This window comes from Condylura cristata, unplaced genomic scaffold (assembly GCF_000260355.1).
Source record: "Condylura cristata isolate star-nosed mole 26May11 unplaced genomic scaffold, ConCri1.0 scaffold00029, whole genome shotgun sequence".
NCBI classification, from domain to species: domain Eukaryota; kingdom Metazoa; phylum Chordata; class Mammalia; order Eulipotyphla; family Talpidae; genus Condylura; species Condylura cristata.
In genome coordinates, this window is record NW_004567130.1 from 15,128,507 (window position 1) to 15,153,629 (window position 25,123).

Consider the following 25,123-nt stretch of genomic DNA (forward strand, 5'->3'; position numbering starts at 1 on the left):
AGGACTGATAGGGTGGGACAAATTCTGAGATGCAACTGATACTTGAGAGCCCCCCATGAGCCAAGCTGACCTGGCGTGAATCATCCTCTGGTTCAGAGAGTCGTGCTCTCTTCCCTCCTGTTTGATTCACTGTCTGCCCTGTTCCTCCTGTGAGCATGCCCTTCACAGGCAACTCAGCTGGGACATGGCTTGGGGGAAAAGCAACATCAGCTAACCAAGTACTGCCTGAAGTGCTTCTTTGCATTGGCCTACCACACTCCCACCTGGCTTTAAGAGGCAACTGGAGAGACTCAGGACCAAGGGCATATATTTGTCAACAGCTGATCTTTATTGGTAGAAGGGAACTTAAGGGGACATTAAAAACACCAAAGGTGGCCTGGTTGGGCATCCCCCCAAAAGTACCAAAGGAATCCAGAAATCGCTCTACATTTCCTCTTCTGACCCTATATTTTAGGCGCCTGGATGTCTCCCCAGGGCTCCTCTCTCCTCTTAGGATGGCGATGAACCTGTTAACATGCAGGATGAAAGTCTGCCTTTCATTCTCTCAGGTATTACACTCAAGATTCTTTAGATAAAGAGGACTATTTCCCAGGATTTTGTGGAACCGGAGTGAGTCATAAAATGCTCAGAGCTGGATAGTCCAACGTGACGCTCCATCAACACTGCTGCTGACACAGGAGCTGCAGGGCCACAGTGTGTAGAGGAGTGAGGTGGTCTCCTGCCCACGGGCACTTGTGGCTACTGTCACATTCGTGCATGCTGCTGTTTAGAAAACCCTGCACTAGCCATTGTTTCTCCTAGGGCAGAAGTTAAATCCTCCCAAAAGAAAACCTCCAGATAGGGCTTTCTTCAAGAGCAGAGAACAAACAAAGTCCCAAACTAAATCCGCCCACGTGCCGCCCAGTGCATGCCCTACGCACCCCCATGTGACACTCGTTATAGTATCATTATAGGCAGAATGTTAGAATTTTTTTTTTTTTTTGGTGGCACGAGGATAATTGACAAAACCATTGGTGTATACGTGCCAGCAACCGACATCATGTTTCCCGCGTTCCAGTAGGTAACAGGCTAGGTTGTGTCATCTGGAGATGGCGACAGGGAGGTAAAGCGACTTCTCAAAGACAGGCAGAGTCTGGAATCAGAATTCTAAGCCTGGCTCCCAACGGTCTGCCCTGTCTGTGCCATCTCATGCTGGCACTTGAGTAATTCTTCTCTGGCTCCAATTTCTTGTGCCTGCTTGACAGCCTCTGCAGGCAGGAAGATCTTTCAGATAAAAACCAGCTGCAGAAGCTCTTGTTGCTTCCCTTCAGTTTTTCCTCAAGGGGAGAGAAAAGTGCAGCTTCATGTGACCGACTCGAGTTCCTTCCACTTCCCTTTCTACTTGATTGTCAAGTGAAGCAAGTGAGGCAGTCACATCATGGCCATTGCCATAGTAACAGAGCTTGAAAGATGCCACGGGGCCCCAGAAGGGATGTCTTGCTGGGTACCAGGCAAGAGCCAGGGATGGCAGGCAAAAGAAAGGTCTGGCTTGGTGACCCAAAGGGGACGTATCTATCAGGAAGGGGTTGGCATGTCCTACAAGCTGGGAGCCAGGGGGCACCGGGGCTCCTGCCGTTTCTCCCAGGAATCCCTTGCTAACCTGCTCACCGGCCACCTAGCTGCTTTCGCTGTAATGCGTCCTCACCAGCTGGCTGCGTTGAGGTTCTCGATGAGATCACAGAGTTGGGAAAGGGCTGGGCAGACAAGTTCCCAGTGGCTTCTATGTCATCACCTGGGCTATCTCCTCCCAGATTTCACAGCAGCAGGATCTCATGGGTGGAGGAGCTGTTCTGTTATCGAGATCGGTAGCTGGGTTATAGAGAGGGCGGAAACGCCGACTGCTACGGTCTCTATGCCACCACCTGAGTGTGTGGAAAACTCCACAGCGGAGACTTGTCCCTTTGGCCCTGGAAGCTCCCGGGGGAGGAGGCAGTGTCCACAGAGCTGTTGACAAGCCCAAGACTTAAGTGAGGGAGAAGACCAGGAAGGAGAGACATAAAGCTGGGTGTGGAGACCCAGTGGCTTCTGCTTCTGGGCCAAGGTCCACCTTTCCTGAGCCCCGGGTATGACAGTGCATGCCAGCCAGAGGAAAAGAGCAGTTTTAAGAAACAAGTCTTTTCATGGACCCAATCAGACTAGATCTGAGGAATTAAAGTTTGCAATTAGCATTCTTGAAGAGGTTCCAATCACGCCTCTGGACCACTGACGGGAACCCAAATACCATATCTGCTGGGGCCCAGGCCTGCAGGGCAGAGCACTAGACGATCCAGGGGCTGAGTGTGGGCGCTGCAAGACAGGGCCTGCGTTGAAACGTGGTCCACCATTAATTACCAGCCGGGACAGTCAGCACACAGAGCCTTGTGCCTCAGTTTCCTCATATGTAAAATGGAAGAAGCAACAGTATCTCCAGCACTGGGCCATTGGGAAGTCTGCAGGAGGTCATCCAGGCAGGATGCTTGGAGGTCGCGAGTCAGGAGGTCACACTCAGTGTGGGGTTCACCGAGTTACCCACTGAGGTATCAAGTGGGGCCAGCATTTGTATTTTCAAAATATGTCACAGTGATTCTGATCTACAGCTCTGGTCCATCTGGGGGAGGCTGTGGCTTCTACGCCCATCCCAGTTTGTCGCATCAGGTACAGTAACCAACAGGTTATTAAAATAACTAACAGGTGGGACTTGTCCATTAGCGGTTCCTTGAAGGGACAGCACGGGGGGCCTACCTGGCTGGAGACTGAGTGTGAGTTAGGCGCCTTCCCCACTGGGAGGGAAGGGTGCACGCACTATTCCACAGAAGAGGGGGAGGGGAGGCCGTGAGGTGGGGGGGGGCATAAGTGCTTGAGACCTGTTCTTCAGAAAGTCCCCAAGCTGCTTCCTACACCACGGACCGTCTGCCGTCTCCCACCACCGACCTTCTGCCGTCTCCCCGTGCCTGGCGCTTGGCGTGCTCTCCTCGGCCCTAGTACACCTGGAAGTGCGCAGAGGTGGCCCCGTCCTTCCAGCAGCGCAGGGTGTCCACAGCAACAGAGCGGCACAGAGGACAGGTGCGCTCTCGGTCCAGCCAGAGGCAGAGACACTCCTCACAGAACACGTGCTGTAGGGACAGGAGCCGAGCCACCAGGACCCTTTACTCAGGCTCTATGAGGCGCCTGCTTGGTCCTGGGAGCTGGGGAACCAGCAGTGAGCAAAGCGACCTTTCCTGCCCTCTGGGAACTTGAACTTGCATGCTACTCAGGGAGACATTTGGCAAAGGAATGCAGGAACCGGTAGAGTGTGCCCGTGATGAAAGAGCAGGGGAGTGGGCCTTGGAGGGGAGCCGGGGGCCCTGATGGTGACTGGGAAAAGAGTGCTCCAGGAAGGAGGAACAGCCCGAGTAAAAGCTATGAGGCAGGAATGGACTGGCGTGTGGGGAGAAAGCCAGGACACCGCGGCTGAGCTTTGGCGTCTGGCGAGGGGTTGGGAGAGGTGACATCTGCGCGTAGATGGGGGTCGGTGCAGACTGTGCACAGCCCTGGGAGGCCTCTGGCTCTTATTCTGAGGCAGTAGGGAGTCACGGTAGGCCCTGAGCAGAGGAGTGGCCTGAATAGATGCTGCGTGACAGAAATATCCTTTTGGCTGCTGGGTTGACCACAGAGGTCAAGAGAAAGGCAGGAGACTGGAAGTAGTAACAGGTGCCACGACTTCCTGGCCATATAACTAAGTAAGTGACTTCACCTCCCCCGCTCCGCCCCGGGTCTCAGTTTCTTCAGCTGTAAAATGGGGATGATAATAGTACTCTCCTCATAGGAAGATTATCAGTAAAGGCACTGAGACATGACCAGTAAATGTATATACAATTCTCAAGTGATTCCTGGATGAGGCTGAAAACCCTGGCTATGAAGGACATTCTGAAGACAAATGCAGAAATCTGAACCTATGCCATATATGTGCTATAATATTTTGTATCGACTTAAAATATCCTGAATGAGATAAATTGCAATTATGGGAGAGAATATCCTTGGGAATATCCTTGGGAATATTTTTGGGAAATGTTTGCTAAAAAATTTAGGGATGAAGAATCAAATGTCAGCAACTTACTCTCAAAGAGTTTAAAGGGAAATTTTCTATCACGAAAAGGCAGATGTGGTAAACTGTTAATGACTAGTGAATTCAGGTGAAGGATACAAGGATGTTTCTTCTACCAGCCTTCAACGTTTCTGTAGGTCTGAATTTTTCAAAATAAAAAGTTTGGGCAAAATGATCATATAAAAATCTGCACAAAATGTGTTCCAAAACATAAACTAACGAAAATGAAATAGAGAGAGCACTTAGGATAATGCCTGGAAGACAGGAAGTGTTGTCTAAGTGTTAGCTTATTATAACACTTAATATAAGTGTTACATTATTACAGTAATAATGAGTTTATCTGCGTAATGTTCATTTCCTGCCTCTCCATGCCAGACTGTTAAGTTCCTGGTAAATCCATTCCCAGCACGGTATGCAGCAGGTGCCTACTTGCGGAGTTTCTAAAGAAGCACTTCATGTTGTTGTGAGGGCATGGGAACAGGGAACCAGTCTGATCCAGTAGGGCTTCCTGGAGGTGGGGACACTTGACATGCCCAGCACCTGGAGAAAGGCCTCAGCCCCTCCGGGGACAGGGAACAGCGCCTTCTCGCTTGGGAAGTGTAGGGCTGGGTGGGTGTATGGGTAATGCAGGCAGGTGGTGCTTAGTCATTAGTCATGAACTGTTCCCTGCTGGGTCTCTAGGAGCAGGGAGTGGGGCGAGGCATCCCTGGAGTTAGAGGCTACTCTCCCTTCACCCTGAGTTCCATCCCAACTCCCTGGGTTTTGCTCAGCTGCAGAGCAGACTTTCTGAGCCTGTTCCCTTCACTACAAAGTGGGGTTACTATTTCCTTTCCCAGGTGTTGGTACGAAGGAAAGCAGGTGAGGCTGTCAGCAGCAATCAACAGGAGTTACCGTTCTCTTGCCCTCTTTTATATCATCCATGCTCAAAAAAATAAAAAAGCCAAAAACCCGTGGTGGCCAAGAACTGGAGGGAGGGCAGTTTGCTGACTGTGGCCAAAGTGCCCTTTCCCTCCACAGCACTGCAGGAGGCCCACCCTAAATGCGTGTGGGGGGACCAGGTGTGGATGTCCGCACAGACACACTTATAGACACACTCAATGTCAGCCTGGCTATCTACCTTCAGTTGACAACCTGCCTCTCAGGCCTGGCTGGGACCTGTGACGGAGCACGGGTGTGAGTGACACACTGAAACTCATGAGATGAGTCTCAGAAGGGAAGACAGGATGGTCCTTCAGTCTAATGGGTTCTTCCTCCATCTATGCTTCTCACTGTCCTGTTCACCCACCCTCTATCCATCTATCCAGTAACTTATCCATCTCTTCAGCCACCCCCTTACCACCCTGCCCTCCACCCACCCATCTGCCTATCCATCTAGTTACCCACAGATTTACTCTCCTCCACTCACTTTTGCACGCACTCACCTACCTAACCTTCCACCTAACCGCCATCCATCTCCATCCAACCTCTACCCATCTCATTCCATTCATCTATTCATCCCATTAATCCATCATCCATCAGCCTGTCTGTCCATCCATCCACTCATCTCTAATCCAACCATCCATCCCATCCATCCATCTCCATCACAACCATCTCATTCCATCCAGTCTTATCTATCCCAACCATCCGTCCATGCTGTTCCATTTCTCCCACACACCCACCCCATCCCACCTATCCAGTCATCCTACCCCATTACATCACATTCCTTTCAGTCATTCACCCATCAAACGTATTCTATTGTGCAATATTTACTGAGTCAGTACTATGGGTCTGCTGCTAAACAAGACAGACATGATTGCCACTCTCAAACTGCTTATAACTTGGTAAAGAGGAGACAGACCATATACAACCAGTTGCCCAGTCAAGGTAACAAGTTGGTTAAGTGCTATAAAGGAAAAACAAAGGGATCGATGAGATTATATAGCTGGAAGTTCAACCAGTCTGGGAATGCATCACTGAGGATGCAACATGACCCATTCATTCACTTACTCATTCATTGAATGCATGAATGAGTTAATGAGGCCCTTTCGCAGTGGAAGTCATCTGTGTGTTCCAGGTTTGGCTCCCAGCAGCAGAACAAGACAAGTGCCAAGCGCCACTGGGAGCAGTTGTTGCTCCTAGGTCTGGGGCAACTAGCTCAAGGCACAGCAGTGTCTTGTCCAGCCCCTCCCAAGAATTATCACCCAGCTCTGGGGAGACACAGTGGAAGAGAGACAGACTATGGCTTGGCGAGACTGCCAGAAAGGAAGAAGAAAGACTTTCACCTTGACATCATGTTCAAATAATCACTGCTACCGAGAAGGAAATACAGATGGCTCTGAAGCATATGAAATGATGCTCATAATTAGAGAAATGCAAATTAAAACTGCACTGAGATAGCGTTTGTCACCTGTCAGATTAGCAAAGCTCAAAAAAGACTCCCTAACACGGTGAGCTGGTGAGGAAGGGGAGCGGGTGGTTGTTTTGCCCTCGGCACTGAGTCAGTAAACGGATACACTCTTTATGGAGGGCAATTTAGCAATATCTGTCAAGACTACGTACCCTCTGACCTAGTAATTCCACCACTAGGAATTTATTCTATCAAGGGCTCACACATGTGTGAAATGGAATGTGTGCCAGGAAGAGCTGATACTTGCTGAACCTTGAGCAAGAGCTAGGTGCAGCTGTAAATGCTTTACTTGAATGAACTCACTTCATCAACAGTGAGCCCAGGTAGGTGCTATAGCTCTCTCTAGTTCTGCTCTTTCACAACAAAAGATAATAACAAAAGCTTATGAGCTATTTAAATGCCTATGGACAGAAGGATGGTTAAACAAATTATGGTCTCCCATGCGAAGCAATTTCTTAAGACAGAGTTTCAAGTTAAAAAGGAAAGAGGAAGAATGCAGTTTGGACAGAATATGTAGGCACTTATGTCTTTTTGGAAAACATATGTTTGTATGTATGTGCGCTGTACATATATATGTCTAAATCCTATAAGGCAGGCATCTCTGGAGAAGTATCAAGGAAGCCGGTAACCATGGTTACCGGTGTGGGTACCATGGGGTTGGGGAGCTGATGACAAGGGTGGGAGCCCCGTCCCTACTTTTTGATCCTCAAAACATTTTTTTGTATAAGCTTTGTATTCTGAAATACTTTCAGACTTACAGAAAAGTTGCAAAAATAGTACAGAAAGTCCCCATGTCATTCCGTTTCAGTCTTCCTCAATATTGTCATCTTGCATGGCCGCAGTACATTTGGCAAAGCTAAGACACCTGCACCTTGATACTTGACTGTTAACTCCACACTTTTCATCCGATTTCAAATAACAGGTTTTCCTATTTGGGTCCCTTCTCTGGTCCAGGACCAAGCTAGGGGCCATGTTGCACTTGGCTGTCATGGTTCTTTAGTCTCCTTTTGGAATTTTTAATCATGCAATTATCTTCTCAATTTAAAAATCAGCAACAATAAAATTTCAAAACAAACCTCCTAAAACTCCCCAAACAGCAAACACATACACACACACACAAAATGCTTGCTGATGCCAAAAAAGGGGGCCACCTCCTGTCCTCCCACCCCAAGAAGGTGGAGGAGGTGGTGGTGGGGGGCCATATGTTCTCCTGTTTCTTCTAGGCTGCAGACTTTACCTCCTTCCAAAAAGCCTTCCCAACCTGGAATTCATCGCTGTCTGTCCTGGTCCCCGGGGATGCTGCTTGGATCTCTTGCACAGCACTCATCACTGCCTGCCTTGTTTCATAGTTATTTATGTATGTGTGTCTGTCCCCAAGGAGACCGGCAGCCTCCCGAGGAGGGGACAGGGTCTGTGTGCCCACTGTCTCCCCTCCCCAGTGCCTGGTAGGAGACGTGGGCTCCCACACATTTGTTGAATTGACATCTTAGACCCTGGTGTCAGGAGAAGGAGGAGAAAGTAGAGGAGGGAGGAGGAGGAGGGATACATTTAGGGAGTTAAAAGGGATTGATCAGTATTTGCTGGCTGGGGTTGGTGACCCCCAAGTACTAATGAAAACAAACAGTAAAAATAATGATAGTGTAACAGTATAATGTAATAACACTATTATGGCTGAATACCTGAAATTTTGCTCTGTAGAGATGATCTCATTTGCTCATGATAATAGCTCTGTGAAGTAGGTCTGTATTAGGGTACCCACTTTATACAAGAACAACCGAGATTTGTGGAGACAGAGTGACCCACCCAAGATGCAGGGTGCAACTGGGATTCACCGGGGACATCCTGACATGACACCATGCTCAAGTTTTCATTTTCTATATTTTACTAATAAAACTAAGCTCAGAGAGGTGATTAAACCCACCCAAGGCCACCCCACTCATAAGAGGCAGAACTCCCTGAGGGACCTCCTTGGTGGCACAATGGGTTAAAACACAGCACTATGAGGCTCTCTGCAGCCACTGCAGCACCAGTTCGATCCCTGGCCAGGAAGCTGACCCACACAGCACAGCAGACCTCTCCTGTCCAGCCTGCTGTTCCCTTCATTGATCTGCCTATTTTTCTCCCCACTCTGTCTCTGGTGAATCCTCTCACCACCCCTGCACCTCTGACCTGTACACCCTAGTTCTGTATATATAAATAAATAAATCTTTTAAAAAAAAAAAAAAGAGGCAGAACTGAGCTTTCAAGTGGAGCCTGGCTGACTCTGGTACTGACCCAACTGTTCCCTAAGACCCATCCCAGAGCCCACAGGTTTGGTCACCAGACAACTTCCTGAGACTGCTGTTGGGGGGCAGGAACAGCTGCCAGCCCTTCTGTGCCTCCGAAAGCCCCACCCAGCCCTGCTCACCTGGCACATAAGGATCAGAGGCTCCCTGAACTCAGCCTGGCAGATGGCACAGATATCTCCAGCTTCTGTGCACTGTTGCCCAGTGGCCCGGACTCCGTAATTCTGTTTGAGGGAGGGGAGGAGAGGAACACAGCTGAGGACCTTCGCTGGAGTGATCTCCTCAGATCTGTTCCTGGTTCCTGCAACTTCAGTCAGGCCCAACTGATGTCAACTCACCTGAGAGGTGCAAAGAAGTTTCAGGGCTTTTCTAACTCCGCCCACACGGCCGCAGATGTCGAATGACTGAAAGGAGAGCAGGGTGGTGGCTGAGGGCTTCTCTTACCCCTTCTGAACAACCCCTCCTGGCCCCTCAACTTTGATTCTGAACTTTTTTCAGAGCACTTTCCTCTATTTGAAAGTCCTCATTTCCATCAATTTTGAATGGTTACCGTCTTGCTGCTTCAAATCTATAGTGTTCCCTGTTACCTGTGCCAGGACTCATATATATGGCACACACACTGCCTTTTCCCCTGGCTAAGCCCAGGACAGGCATTACTAATCAATCACAGCACTCTTCCTAAAGACCCAGCCAGGACATGATAATCCATCTCCACCTAGCACTCCAGTCAATCACTGCCAGTCAGTAGGAATCAGCAGGCAAGATAAACCTCAGTGGCTGATATCACATGAGTTGTCCATCTGGGCCTGCTGGCAGGAAGGAACAAGGAGGCATGGGCCCCCCATGATTCTCTAAAGCCAGAAATAGAGAAGGAAAAAGAAAGAGGATATATTTGTGAGGGGAAAATAATCCTGATTTATACTAATGATTTAAGATAAGAGCTGCATACTGCTCTGCAAAGCTGGGGGTGTGCACTTTAACAGGAATAAAAAGGAAGTTCAGCTATGCTGTCGACTGTGGGTTAAGAACTCCAGTCTGGCCCTCCCTGGTGGCACAGCGGGTTAAAGCACAGCACTGAGAAGCTAAAGCCACTTCAGCATGAGTTCGATCCCTGCCCTGGAGCTGACCCACATGGCGCGGCAGACCTCTCCTGACCCACCTGCTGCTCCCCTCAGCAGTGTCGGCCTGTTCAGCTCCCCACTGTCTCTGGTGAATCTTCTCACCACCCCTACACCTCTGGCCTGCACCCCAGCTCTGTATGCTTACACAAATACATATTTAAAAAAAAAAAAGAACTCTAGTTCTTGGAGGCAGTTGGCCTGCTTTTGATGCTCTTTCTGTTATTGCCAGCTAAGTGTTGCTGGGCAAGTTATTCTCTCAGAGCCTCAGTTTTCTCATCCATAAAATGGGAGTAACAACAGTTTATACCCTGAAGGGTGGTTAGAAAGTGACTATGTGAAAGCCTAGCAGGTGGTGGGTTTCTTAGGCAAGAAGTTCAGGTGGATTTAACCCTTCTTGAAAGAAGGGAAGACTAATCTGTGCTACAGTGTGGGGGAAACTTGGAAATATTGCGCTAAGTTAAAGTCACATCTTGTAGGATTCCACATACATGAAATATCCAGAGGAGTTAAGTCCATAGAGACAGAAAACAGTAGTTGCCAGGGCCTGGGGGGAGGGATGGGAGTCACTGCTTAATGAGTACAGGGTGTCTTTTTGGGGTGATGAAAATATCCTGGCACTTGATAGAGGTGGAGGCCATGCAACACAGAATGTGCTAAATGCCAGTGATTTGTATCGTGAATTGAACTTTCATTAAAAAGAGAGAGACAAAGGTGGTTATCCAGGCTCCTGGTGGCCCCAGGCCCGGCTAGTAAATGGGTCTGTCTTTGGCCAGCCCTCCAGCCCTGGGCCACCTCACCTTGCAGAGGCTGTAGAGGATGATCAGGACGCCTCCCAGGAAGTAGCTGTTGGAAGAGTCATCACCCATGATGTATTTATACCACAGCTGGATGGGGACAAGTGACCGGAACAGCTGGCTCAACTCCTCGATGACCAGATAAAACTTTCCCTGCAACCACACAGAAAGCATCAATTATTATTAGCAATAAAGACCCAAAGGACCCAGCTGGGGGGACCCCCAGCCTGAGCAGTAATGACATTTCAGGTCACAGGCAGGCCATTAATCAGCTCTGGAAAGCACTCAGGCCTGTTCCCAATGGGCCTGCGAAACAGCCAGGGAGACCTGGCCCCTGCCCGCTGCCCTCACCCGCTGCCCACCAGCCCAGAGGCTCAACCACCGAGGATCACGTTTCAGGGAGGGAGAAACTGGACACCTTTGGACGAGGGCTGCAGTGTGGGTCATACTCCCCGGTGCCTGCTGAGGGCTCCAAGCCTTTACAGGGCTGACCCAAGGCTCTCAGGGGCATCCCTCATGGGCATCCACCCTCAGGGGCATGGGTAAGATGGACCGCAGGACCCAGGGAAGGCCAGGCTGAGAGGTGAGGAATGGGCAGACACGTTCACTTTCCCAGCGCCATCACCTCTTGCTTCCAGGGAGGCAGGGCAATTTCTGGTGCAAGAAGGTGGACTGGGACTCAGGTGGGCAGCGTTGGAATCTCCTCTTGCTGTGTGTTGGTGAGCCCCAGCTTTTTCATCTATGGATGGGAACCACAGTTTCTACCTCGTTGGGGTGCTCTATGGACAGGGTACAGACCTGGCGCAGAATAGTGGTCAACAGACCCTATCTGCCTTCCTCCCTCAGTGTTCTGCAGTCTGTGCTGTAGCACAGAGATGGAAACAGCCCTGCCCTCTTTGTCTAATAGTTAAACACACACGCAGGTGGTTGGACAGCATCACCCTGGGTAGGGGCCCGAGAATCATGAGAACATGTGTCCACTTGCATGGAACGTTCATTGGCTTTATTCAGAATGTCCCCAAACTGGAAACATCCCAAGGGCCAGTCGGTGGAAGGATGGACTAAACACACAGCAAGGCAGAGGAGGAGACGGCAGACATGTACGACAGGATGAAACTCACCGGCACCGGGGAAATCCAAGAAGACAGTCCTAAAGGGTGTGCATTGTCTAATTATGATTTAGAGGAAGTCCCGGCTAGGAAATCCTGACTTGGGGTAGAAACCCAGTGAGTGATTTTCAGGAAGGAAGAGGGAGGACGGACCACAAGGGAGCCTCAAGAAATTTTGGGGAGTAACAGTAGTTTCACAGCACGACCGCAGTGGGAGGTTAAAAGGTGTAAATATGTGTCAAAACGCACTGGAATCTATGCTTCTCGTCATGCATTTTATTGCATTACACATTGCACCTCATGAAAGGGATAAGGCACTTTTTCTGTGTTTGAAACATAGAAACAAGTAGCTCTGTCCCAGGCCTGCATGACCTGAGCAATGTGAGTACTCCTTCCTCGAGCAAATCTACTCTTAGGAATCTATCCTGACAAAATGACCAGGGATGTGATGCGCGTGCAGGGGTGGCCACAGGGACTGTCCCTGGGCTCCCTTTGTCTTAGCACAAAGACAAGTAATGAACTGAATGTACAAAAAGAGGGTCTGATTATAGTAAAGGAAATGGACAAAGGAAAGTCACACAGCCATGAAAATGTCATTGTAAAAACAGTCTCTTGGGGCCCCGGTGGTGGCACAGGGGTTAAAGTCTCAGTGCTATCAAACTATCACTAGCCACTGGCCTGAGTTTAATCCCCGGCCAGGGAGCTGACCCACAGGGCCCAGCAGACCTCTCCTGTCTCACCCCTGCTCCCCTTAGCAGTGTATTTTAGTTGATCTGCCTGGTCTGCTCTCCACTCTGTCTCTGACGAATCTTCTCGCCACCCCCACCTATGGCCTGCACCCCTATATGAATAAAAATAAATCTTAAAAAAAAATAGTTTCTTTGCCAAGAAAGCCTGCCCATCCCACGTCAACCACTGATCAAGACTAACAGGCCACAATGTCACATTAGCACCAGCTGGACATCTCCCCCTGTATGGGCCCTGGGCAGTGATACCGCTATGATGCCCCTAACCTCAACTGAATGGTGAGAAAACAAGAGACAAGTCCCAAGTGAGGGGCATTTCTGTCTTCTAACAGTCCGGCACTCTTTGTAAGTGTCAAGGTCATGAATGATAAAGGAAAGTCTACGGACCTGTCCCCAAGGGGGGGTCTCCTTCCAGGTGACCTGAGCCCATCAAGACAGGCTTGCACAGGTGGGGGTGAAGGCTCTGTCACAGCCTGCACACCACCCACTTGATGGATGTGCAACCTATTTTTAACCTCTTTTTCTCTCTCTAATTTAAACAGATCACAGGCTCATTACAAACAAAACATGGAAAAGGCAGAAAAGCACCAAGAAAATGAAGGCTTCTGCATTCTGTACCGTTAGAACTAATGGGAGTATTTCCTGGAGTCTGTAGATTTCGCCAGAATTTCATTTCTATCTTTTCATTTGGAAATAATTTTAGGTTTAAAGAAAAGTTGTGCAAATAGGACCGAGAGCTCCCATCTACCCTTCACCCAGCTTCCCCTCAGCAAACACCGGCTGACACCATCGTGCAATTAGCGAAGTCAGGAAATTAACACTGAAACTGTGCTGTTAATTGCGGACCTCACAGACTTTGCCAGTGTCCCTCTACCATCTCGTTCCTGTCTAGGGCTGAATACAAGGACCCACACTTTGCATTTTTTCTTCACTGCCCCTGCTGAGGACTAAGGGCACCGACTCACCCCAACTGCCTGACCTCTGTGCCTGCTTCTCAGGAGTGAGGTCATCATTTCCCAAGGGACCTGCTTTCCCCCTCTGGACTCCTGCCCGCAACTATCCTCGAGGGAAATGCTGGTTTCCCTCTACAGCGGTGGAAGGTGGCGGTACTAGGGAGCAGAGGTGAGGGGCCGGCTGCCAGGTTGCTGGCATCGTGATGGACGCTGGGCTGCTGCTGCTGCAGCTCAGTGGATAGCAAAGGCCGCCCAGCTCTGGCCAAGTCTGGACAGCAGGCCCCGCTCTGCAGAAGCTTTGTTCTCCTGAACTACCCAACCTCAGCTGCCCAAGCTTTCCTCATTGCCTCTCAACTGCTCTTACCCAGGGTTTTCCCAGCTACTGCCCATTCCAGCTCATTCTGGAATAACAGTCCAGTCTCTCCCGACTTCTAACCTTAACGCAATTGCCTGGCATGTTGTAAAATTCAGTGCACCTCCAGCAAGCCCTTTCGTTCTTCCTTTCCTCCTCTCCTGTGAGTCTATGCATCCATCTTCCCCTCCCTTTCTCCTTCCTTTCCTCCCTGGACACCCACCATATATGAGACACAGCACTAGGTTCTGGAAATAATGAGATAACTAAGACTCACTGCCATCCTCAGAAAGCTCATCACCTCACGAGGAAGACGGACACTAAGCAAAAGATTGTAAGACAGTGTTGAATTCTTTTAGCGGTAAGCACGAGAGCTCCCCAGCACTGAGGCCTGGGGCAGGAGTGGGGATGGGTATTTAGGTAACTCTAAGAGAAGGTATCGCTTAAGTTGCTCTTACGAGCCTTGCTTCCCAGTGTGATCCCTGGATCGACAGTGTCTCTGTCACCTGGGAGCTGGTTGGAGATGCAATCACTCAAGCCTCAATGAATCGGAATCTGCTATTAACCAGCTTTGCCGGGTGTTGTGTATGCACAATTTTAATGCATAGGAAGGGAGCAGAAGGGTGAGGGAAATGAGGAAGAGGGGGATGATGAAGACAGACGTAGAGGAAAGGACAGTCCGTGGCTCTGGGTCATGCTGGTGGGCAGCCAGCCTCATGGTCAGCGAGGACTTGGTGCCCTCATGGAAGGTCCTATGTGCCCGAGTCTCTGGGGATCCCTGAATACTGGTATCTGGTTGACCCGGAGACAAACCCTGCAGTGCCCTTGCAAGCCGATCTTGCACAGCCAGCCTGGCTTGGAGGCTCACAGTGCAGCCTCAGAAGCCAGTAAGCCTGGGGTCAGCCAGAGCCTTGGTCAAAGGCTTTGGATTCCCAATTCTCAGGTTTCAGTAACAGAGGGCTGTCCCTGCTCCAACAAACCAAGCTTTGTTCTGGTCTACTGAGAAGGTCTAGAATAGGGGTGGCAATCTTTTCCAGAGAGTAAAGGACCAGAGAGTAGTAGGTGCTTTGGTTTGGCAGCTCTGCATTCTCTACTACAGCTACTCCACTCTGCTCCTGCAGCATCAAAGCAGCTCTAGCAATGGGCATGACTGCATTCCAATAAAACTTTATCCACAAAAAGTAAGTGTCAAGATTTATTTGGTCTGTGGTCCCTGGTTGGTGGACCTCTGCCTAGAACCCAGGTTAGTCAAGTCCCATTGGAGACCCCAACACATCCCCAGGATTTCCAAGGAGGCTCAGATATCAGCTTCATGACCCTTCTTTTAATGGCTTCTACACTGAACTCTTCCTCTGCAGAATGAATGTTAACCACCTGTTCTTTGCAGAGCTCCTACCTGTTCAGCTTCTGGGTCTCGGCTGTCACCTCCCTTCTATGGCAAGCCTTCCCCTCCTATGGCAAACCTTCCCCACTCCTTAGATTAGGTCCTCCTGTTATCCCTCTACATCACAGAACACAGCATTTTAAAAAATCATTTTAGTATCTTTCTCTCTTTCACTGGAAGCATGAGGGTTATTTTGTTTCTAGTCATATTCCCAGCATCTAGCACATAGTGAATGCTCATTTAATGACTCTAAAGCTAAAGAGTCCACCCTCGTTACTCATATCAACACCTTAGAGTTTGCTGACAGAAAAGAAGAGTTGGAACATAGAAGAGAACTTCTCTTTAAAGCATGCACTGATGTCACAGAAAAGAAAATAAATGGAATGAGGGCTGCATGGCACCATACTAAAGGTAGCAATTAGCTGCCAGGGGGCGGGCCACTTGGAGAAGGAGATAAAGCCACCGAGGAAAGCCGGGCATCTCCCAATGAAACCATCTCTCTCTAATTAAGCGGTTTTATAATTCCAGGTTTTCTAAGCGTGTTATTTCTGATGACTACCAAATGGAATATGTGGTTTCTCAGGGCCAGAGAACATGGAAAGAAATGAAATTTGGAGCCTCCTGGCCTCCCTGCCACCTGTGGGAAGGAGAACGGCAGCAGTCCTGAGCAGGGAGAGCTGTAGGCCTGGGTTCGAATGGGGGGGCGGGGGGGTGCAGTCGAGGCAGGAGGGTAGATTCTCTTCTGACTTCCTTACTGCCTGGGTGGAGAGGGGGCAGGTTGGGGGTGGGCCCCAAAGTGAAATGGGAAACAAGGAAATAACAGAGTTGACTGGGAAGGGGGCGGTGCGCGAAGGAGTGGGGTGTTGAGAAACAGAAGCAATGAACAGGGAAGACGAATGTTTGAGGAGACTGCACATACATGGAAGAGAGGATTTGAAGAATTAAGTGAGGAAGAATGGAGGCGGGGGGGGGCACCATCGGATGCTGCTAGCGGTGTGAATGATAAAGAATGATCAAGAAATGATCATTGTCAAGATCGAAAGTAAGGCGTTGGTGAGTGTCAGCTGCATTCGTTTTCTTATCTCCAGGAGCAGGACCACCCAGTGGCTAAGGCCCTGGGGCTCCAAGATCAGATCTGTTAGCCACTACACTGGTCTCCTTGGGACTTCAATTTCATCTCTGAGCCTCCGTTTCCTCACCTGTAAATTGGGTTGGCTGCCTATAAATAAATGTAGCGGTATGTTGGCAAAGCAGCTCCCGGAAACCAATAACAGCAAGGTCCTGATTTGTGTGTTGGCCAATTTCTGTTGTGTAAATATCCCCACCAGGCCAATTTCTAACAGACTCGCACATTTCTGGAGTGCTCATGTCAGTGTAACCCTGGTTCCAATATCCCAGGGTGAGTATGAGGTTTAAGAGAATAAACACAACTAAAATACAAATACCCCAGAAGGGCTGACAAGGCTGATAGGGGCTGGCGGTGAACCTCATGATAATCTGGGAAGCGGACACTGTCACCGCGCCTTTCCTGACTGAGGAGGGACACCGGGTTCCAAAGTATCAAGGAGAAAGAAGCACAGCAGCAGAGCTTTCTGAGGCTTCCAGGTGCAGACCTTACTTCACCTGGCAGTTTTCAGACCCCCCCTTGCTGCCACCCACCTCCGTGTTCCACGTGAGGAGCCCAAACGGCAAGAGGAGACCACGTGGTGAGGCTATGGGTGGAAGAAGCGAGAACCCCAGCCAAGAACCCCCCATTCAGGGCCAGGGCAAGTCATTCAGCTATTTCAGTGGAGGCATCAAGTCCGGGAGCAAAGAAACACCTTGGCCAGTCCAGCCCCAGCAGACATCACGCGGAAGAGACCAGCTGCGGTCAGGGGCCCCAGCGGAGATCCTGACGGACTGGGGGTCATAACAAACGAAAAAAGGCTGGTTGTTGTAAGCACCTCCCCGCTCAAAAAGAAAGAAAGAAAAGAACTGCGGCGCTTACCTAAGGCTACTCAGTTGAACTAAACTGTGTCCCCACCAAATTCATATGCCTTAGAGCGGAACCCCAAAGAGATGGGTGTTTGGAGACGGGGCCGTTAGGGGGTAAAACCTTCATGGATGGCATTAGTGCCCTTATGAGAAGAGGCATGAAAGTTGCTCTGTCTCTCCCCGCCCCACCCCCAGGGTGAGGACTCAAGAAGACCGCCATCTGCAAGCCACGAAAGGCCTCCTCAGCAGAAACCAAATCAGCTGGCACCTTGATCTTGGACTTCGGCCTCCAGAGCTGTGAGAGAATGACCGCGTACTATTTAAGCCCCGGTCTGTGGTCCTGCGAGAGCAGCCTGGGCAGATGAACCTGCTGGCAAACAGTGGCCCTGGGATTTGGATGTAGGGCTTCTCGTTTTATCTGCTGACTGACTTCAGATCTCTGCTGTGTGCTCTCCAGCTGGGAACCTTGGGAAGGCATGGCTTCTCCCGGTGCCCAACCCTTCAGCCAGCCTTGAGCCTTCACTTTCTCATAACCAATATCCAATCCATCTACAAATCCAGCTGGCAGCAGCTAATTAAGAGACCCCTGTTTCGATGTCCCCATAGTATATTCTCGCCCAAAATGTGATTTTCAAAATAGGAGGCAGGAGATGATCCCTGGCTCAATGCTGCCGATGTCTGCAGTCTCGCCCGGAGTGGCATCACATCCCTTGCATATTCTCCACCGCCTACAAGTTTTGGTCCCTGCCCAAATGTCAGTGGGGCCAGTTTCTCAAAAACAAGCCTGGTCCTACCTTAGGACCTTTGTACTTGCACTTCCCTCTCCCGAGAGCATCTGCCTGCTGATCAGCAGCTGGCTCCCTCCTTTCCCTGGGGCTCAGCAAAAAGTCACCTTATCCTGTACAGCAGCCCTGGCATTCCCCATCCTCGCCGTCTGCTTCCAGGTTCTTTATTGGACTCACTCCCTGGACCCAGCTTTGATTTCTTTGTTATCAGAAAATGGATTCCCGAAAAGTAGGGGCATGTTTTTCTGCCTGTAGATCCTAGAACAGTGCTTGGCACCAAAGAGGGAGCCCAGAATGTATCTGTTGAATACGTAAGTGGGTGTCTGTGTCCTCACATATAAACCAAGGATAGTATGTCCATCAAGGGGCTATGGAAGCACTCACACATGTGTGTACATACATACATACATACATACATGGAGGGCTTAGAACTTGCCTGGTGCTGTTTTAAGTACTTTGTTTTGTTTCATTTCATTTAATCCTCACAACAACCTATGAGTCAGGAACTATCCTTCTCATTGTATAGAAGAGTAACTTTGGCACAGAGAAGTTAAGTCATTTGCTTAAGATCACACAGCTGGGAGGGGTGAATTTGAACCCAGAGATGATCTGATCATCTCTGGTCAGGAAAATAAATGACACCCTTAAAGAGCACAAAACAAGACATGACAGGTTGTAATGCTACATGGTAGCTATTACTGCGACTACTACTTGCTGCCAGCTAAAGTATGTTCACTCTGGCAAGTAGCGGCAGCCAGCACATCAGTCTCTTCGCAGGGTGGCTCTGACTTGCCTGGTTAGCCCCTTGCACCAGTCTTTTGGAGAGACTGATGTGGCCCTGGCTGCTGATATGTGCCAGCAATTCTTAAGGCTGGATTGGTGGATTAGGACTCTGAGACTCTGTGCCCTGAAGCCAGCCTCACTGCCACAAGGAGAGTGACAGTGCACCCAGAAAGTTCTGTGGAGAACCAACGTGATCCTTGCAGACCTCTGCTTAGAGCCCTCCATGCTCCCCACTGCGCTGAGGACAGCTAAGCCCAGCCTGTGCGCTGCCCCTCGCCCCTGCAGGCTGCTCTTTCCCTGCCCCACCTGCCTTGCTGCTCCTGGGGGCACACACTGTCCTGCTGCAGGGGAAACATGTGACCGCTAGTTCTACTATGCATGAGCAGTCAACGAAGTCCATGTTTCTCAAGGTATGGCTGGGGGCGCTGGGGGTCCTATAGATCCTTTCAGGGGTCTGGGTGAGGGGGAAGGGGGAATGGACGAAGAGGATCTAGAGACATCAACTTCTAGTTGCAAATTAAATAAGTAAGTAAGTAATTAAGTACGTGATGCACAGTTCAGGCACCCAAGTCAGTATAACACTTCTGCAGATGAGAAACGCTCCCCGGAAAGGCCAGAGGTGGCCCTGCCTGGGATGTGGTCATGTTGTACGCACTGGTCGGATGGCTACATTATTCCCCTAAAACTGAGACAATGTTGTACCTCAGTGAGCAAAGAGCTATGTTCATAGTAATTCTAAGTTTCATGTAACACTTTCACTCTCTACAAGTGCACAGCAAAGCTGTTCTACCTGAGGGGGCGCTCACGTGAAATGCAGGTATCTTCTATTCTGTCAGATATGCAAGAAGTCTATGAAAGTGTTTTTTCCAAGGCCTTTTGTCTCAGGAATTAAAAGTTGTCTCACTAAAATGGAACGGATTACTTTACATTAACATATAATGGACTACTATTTTACATTAAGTAGTGAATCTTGTAAAAGGTTCTCAGTTTTAACTTCTACTACACTTCCTATAGATAGCTATTACCCATGTAAACAGGAGTTCCTTGAGGTCTTTGATCCCTTTTTTAAAAAGATGTATTTATTTATGCATACAAGAACTGGGGTGTAGGCCAGAGTTGGGAGGAGTTGGGAAGATTCACCAGAGACAGAGCAGGGAGCTGAACAGGTGGCTCTACTGAAATACACTACTGAGGGAAGAGATCTGTTGTACCATGTGGGTCACCTCCCTGACCAGCTGGGACTTGAACTCATGCTGCAGTGGCTGCGGATAGCTTAACAGCACTGCCTTTAACACCTGCGCCTCTCAGTCTACAATGTGTGGGAGCTCCTGAGAAGCACCTGGTACCACGTGTGTAATAATGGGGATGAATACGAAGTGAAATGATGACCATTACGCACCTCCCCTGCCTAGGCCCTGTGCTCCAGGAAGCGGGGTGCTGTACTCGATTCACCATCTCTCCTCTGTGCTTACGTGGAGGGCTCCATGCTATACCTACTTTCCTCTATGTTTACAATGCTTAGTTGCTAGCTACAACCCCACTTCCTTTCTCTCCTTCTTAGTACCAGAGTCTTCAATTTTGCAGCTGGACATGAAGCTATCTTAAACCAAGACTACACTCTTCCAATTCCTCCCACCTCTATGTGCCATTTTAGTGACACTAAGGTAAAGCCCAACTGTCCTAGGGCAACTTCCATCGCTTTATTCTTTCCCCACTTCCTTCATCCAGTTGTCTGGAACTTGGATGTGAGGGCTGGTGCTGTAGCCGCCATCTTGGGGCATGAGGGTCCCACACTCTCCGGTTAGGGAAGCAGTGAATTGGAAGGTGTCATGTTATCAGACTTGAACTGCTTACCTTTGAAGTTTACATGGAAAGAAATAAGCTTTTTTTCAAATTGAAACCACTGTTATTTGGGTCTTTGCTGTTACTGGCTTATTCCAATTCTAATTAATACAAAGGGTGTGGTATCCAGTAAATAATCAATAAGTGTTTGGTGAATGAGTGAACAGTTGGATGAATGAGTAGGTTATAAATGACATTGTGGTACAAAGCACTCAGCTTTCCATGAGTGTGGGTCACAGAAAACCTTGATGCTGAAGGTGCTAGGAACTGTGGGCTTGCACATGAGGAGGGTTTTATAAAATGATGACGCCAGGACAGAGGAAGGAGAGTTGCACAGTGACTGCTGGGTTGAGGGCACCGGGGAAAGACAGACAGTGCAGAAGGAAGGAAGGACTCTGGCCCTGGGTGTAAGTCTCCATTCTGCTGCTTCCAAGCTGGTAAGAGCCTGGAGGCTAAGAAAGACAATGCTGAAGAGCCTGGATTCTGGGTTCAGGTGACTTGGCCTGAATTCGGACTCCTTCTCTTAACCTGGAACATGTTTCTTTATCCCTCTATGCCTATTTTCTCACTGTGCTCATGGGGCTAATGATAGTCCCTACCTCCTAGGGTTGTGGGGAGGATAAATGAGCTAATGCATGTACAGTGCTGAATTCAGTGCCTGCCACATGGTAAGTACTCAGTAAGTGTTGCTGCAGTCCCTGTCAGCAATCTGGCAAGGATAAAACATCTTTCAGACAAAATGAATTAAGCCTGATTAAACAGGATGGCAGTGGACCAGGAAGGCAGAATGCAATAGAATTGATTTTACATGTAGCTATTTAGAATGTAAAAGTGTTAAGAGTGTGGAGTTTGAAGTCAGAGAGTGTGTATCTCCTTCCTGGCTGTGTAGCCTTGGGTAAGTTGCTCTTCCTCTCTGGGCCTCAGCGTCCTGTGTGATACAGTGTGAACCGAATCCGACATTCTGAACCTCTATATACTATTACAGAACTACTGCATAAGAATTTGCATCCTCATTCTCTTTTAGTTGTCAGTGATGAAACATTAACTTGAAGTAGGTTGCACACAGAATGGGATGTAGTGGGTGACAAAATTGGGAGGCAGGGTGGCTTCTGTTGTAAGTACAGCGGGGGCCAGGTGCTCAAACATGTTGTCAGCCCTATATTTCTATATTTCTATATTTCTACAGTTCATCTTTCTGCCTCTCCTCCTCCTCCCTCTTCCTCATCTCTCAGCTCAGGCTGTCTCTGCTCCTCATTCTGTGTAAGTGTGCTCTCTCCATCCAAGGACAGCTCTCTCCAGGATATAATCATGATGATGGTGATGACCCATCTCTTACATGTGCCTGGCACCACTCTGAAGCACACCACTTTGGGATAGGTGGCATTAATACCACCATTTTACAGATGAGGAAACTGAGGCACAGGCACCTGCACCAGGTGACACAAGCTAGAAAGTGCTGTGTTCACCAAAGCCTGGTAGGACACATGGCTCCTGGCAACTCCAAGCCAACCCTCCTACAGGTCAAACTCCAACATAAAGACCCAGTAAATCCGTGGGCTCATTGACCAAACTGAATGACTCTTCTGAAGTTGAAGCTTGGAACTAATCAGTGAGGAAGACAGACTGCGGGCCCCTATGACTGACCAGGTCTGGTCATGTGGCTATACAAAGTGGGTGGTGTGCCATGACGGGCAGCCTCATCTGAACCACAGGGAGGGGCAGAGACAGTTACCTGCATAGAAAATAGGTACAAGGAATAGAAGAAAACTTCCTTGAACTAAAGCTAGCACCGGGCCAAGCAGTTCTCACTGCAAAGCCCGCCTCTCTGGTGGGAATAAGCAGAAATTGCTTCTAGCCTCCTGAGCCAGGGGGCCCCTCGGAAGTGCAGAGGGTCCATCGGTCTCCAGGGGACTTTTCTCCCTTATTTGCTTTTCTTCTCTCAACTGCTCCTTGGCCCCCACTGTCACAGGGGACCGGGTGACACTTCCTGCTACAAAATGGGTGGTCTGGACAGTCACAAAGGGCCAGAACCAGAGACTTGTTTTCCTGGGAGGGCGGCCAGTGGGTCTGTTATCATTGCAGGCTGCACAGAAGGCCACAACGGACTGTATCCTTCAGAACAAAGCAGCAGGAACCCTGACCTCTGAAGTGTGGCCCCTGAGCTGCGGGGCAGGCAGCCCCATCTGGGTCTTCTTTACAGATGGCTGGGGGTGGGTGAGCTTGATCACTGACTTCAGAACTGTGTGGCCAGGCACAGTAGGAGAAAGAGGTGAGGGTACAGGAACAGAAGGGATGTTAAGAGGAATGTAGGGAGGGTAGGAGGTAAGATGCAGGAGAGGAAAAAGGAAGGATAGAGAAGAATAATATGAGAACGGCCAGAAAAGAAAGGGCACCTGGAGTGACAGACCAGGCAAGGAGGGCAAGGGAACAGGAGAAGGAGAAAGAAGAAAAAAGTAATCTCTAGTATTAAAAACTTCCCCTGGGCCAGGAACTGAGTATCAACTGCTCTGCAGGTGGGGTAGTGAAAATCAACTCCCATTTCTCAGATGAGAAAGCTCAACTGAGCTTTCAACTGAGTGTTGAGACTAAGTTAGTAAAAAATGACTAGAGGGAAGAGAGAAACTAGAAGTAAGAGAGAAGCGATAGGGCTGGGCCACCCTTTGGTGATAGCGGTTTCTCTGTGGAACGCTTCATACCTGCAGGATGCCCTCAAACTCTGCCAACCCTAGGAGACGGGCCATTTTAGGAGTCTGAGTCAACAGGTGAGGAAACAGGAACAGAGGATCAAAGCAGGCTGGCCATGTTACTAGCAAAGCTAGAGCCAGCTTGAGATGCAGGCTGACTCCCCATCTTCTGCTGTGAGCAACAGAGTAAGGAGCCTTGAGGAGTCAAAGGAAGGTGGGAAGAGACACAAGGTGTGTATATATGTGCACATGCACTCTGAGGGAAGAAATCTGAAGAGGGATGATAAAGTTCACAGTAATGGGGACCTCTGACAGTGGCACTGGTAGAAGGGGCAATGAGGAAGTCTTCTAGGCCCTGGAAGTGCCCCATAGCTGCGATGCCCAGTACAGTAGCCACTAGTCCCTTGAAATGTGCGTAAATCTGAATTGAGTTACTCAAGTATAAAATACATGGAATTTCAAACTTTTAGACAAACAAAAAGATAAAATAACTGGTTAAATATTTTAAGCTTGATTACATATTAAAATAATACTTAGGACATACCTGCATAAGTAAAACATGTATTATTAGACCTAGTGTCATTTGCTTTCCACTTGTGTAATGTGATGACTAGAAAAATTTAAATCGCCGTGTGGCTCGCATTCTATTTCTACTGAAGAGCTCTGCTCACATCTTCATACATATGGACATATATTTACATATGGACACATATTTACATATGGCTACAGACATATGTTAAAACTCATCGAGGCTGCAGACTCACAACCAGGGCACTTTACAGTATGTAAGTTATAGCTCTATACAGAGAGAAAGGATGGCTAGAAGATGACGGCGCCGCAGGTAGGGGGCGGGGCCGGAGGGGCGGGGCCAGAGACCCGCGGCCGCGCGTTACCAGGCAACAGGTTCTGTTGGTGACGTCACCGGCCGACGGCGGCCATTAATCCCCCGGCCGGCGGCGAGCGGGCGGAGCCGCCCGCCCGCCCCCTTCCCCGGGGCCCTGATGAGATCACCGTGGCGGGCAGCCGGCTGTCCCCGCGCTCCCAACAAATCGACTCCTCAGCGAGCGCCGGAATCTCATGATCTCATGGCCCCGCGGGACGGCGCCGGCCGATGAGGTCACAGCCCCGCGTCCCGGCCGCCGGGGTCTGCGTGCGTGGGCTCCGCGTCGGGGTCCCTGGGCGCCCCGCGCCGGTTCCAAGTTCGGAGCCTGCACTTCTTCGGCCTCCGAGGACAAAGGAGGTGGCTGTTTGCGAGGGCCAACTGCTTTTTGCATTCTTTGACGGGTCTTCATCTCTCACCCCGTTATTTGAACATTTCACCCCTAAGGTCAGGTGTCCATCAGGAAGTGACCCTGAAGCGGTTAGAGGCGACTAGTGCGCGTGACTTCATAGTTGTATGGTGGCAAGAAATTCTAAGTCAGGTCTCACAGACCAGGTAACTGAGGCTCAGAGGGCTGAGGGGCCCGCCCTCACATCAACCAGCTAGGATAAGGCTGAAAAGGACTTGAACCCAGATGAAGTATCTCCTTGGAGCTCTTCTAAATGTAGCCAAAACCTCTGCCCCTTTGCCCTAGCTCCTCCCGACTCTGATGGGAACAGTGGGTGCCCTCCCTGTGGCACAACGAGTTGGGACACAGCACTGCAAGGTAGGACACAGCACTGCAAGATGGGCGCAGCCGCTTCGGTAAGAGTCGGATCCACTGCCCGGGAGGTGACCCACATGGTGCAGCAGACCTCTCCTGTCTCCCTGCTGCTCTCCTTAGCAGTGTACTTTGTCACTCTGCCTGCTCTGCTCCCCACTCTGCCTCTGGTGAAGCCTCTCA

At 49.6% G+C, this 25,123-nt stretch overlaps 1 protein-coding gene across 1 annotated transcript in view; it reads right to left on the reverse strand.

Moving 5' to 3' along the window:
* Positions 1-317: 317 nt before the first annotated feature.
* The window catches only part of RNFT2 (ring finger protein, transmembrane 2), a 61,023-nt gene continuing 36,217 nt past the window's right edge, over positions 318-25,123 (reverse strand). The window contains exons 9-12 of the mRNA XM_004691008.2: positions 10,692-10,841; positions 9,112-9,177; positions 8,896-8,997; positions 318-3,131 (exon numbers count right to left, since the gene is read on the reverse strand). Coding sequence (XP_004691065.1) covers positions 2,997-3,131; positions 8,896-8,997; positions 9,112-9,177; positions 10,692-10,841 — 453 coding nt within the window. The 3' untranslated portion in view covers positions 318-2,996. The remainder of the gene's footprint in view (positions 3,132-8,895; positions 8,998-9,111; positions 9,178-10,691; positions 10,842-25,123) is intronic.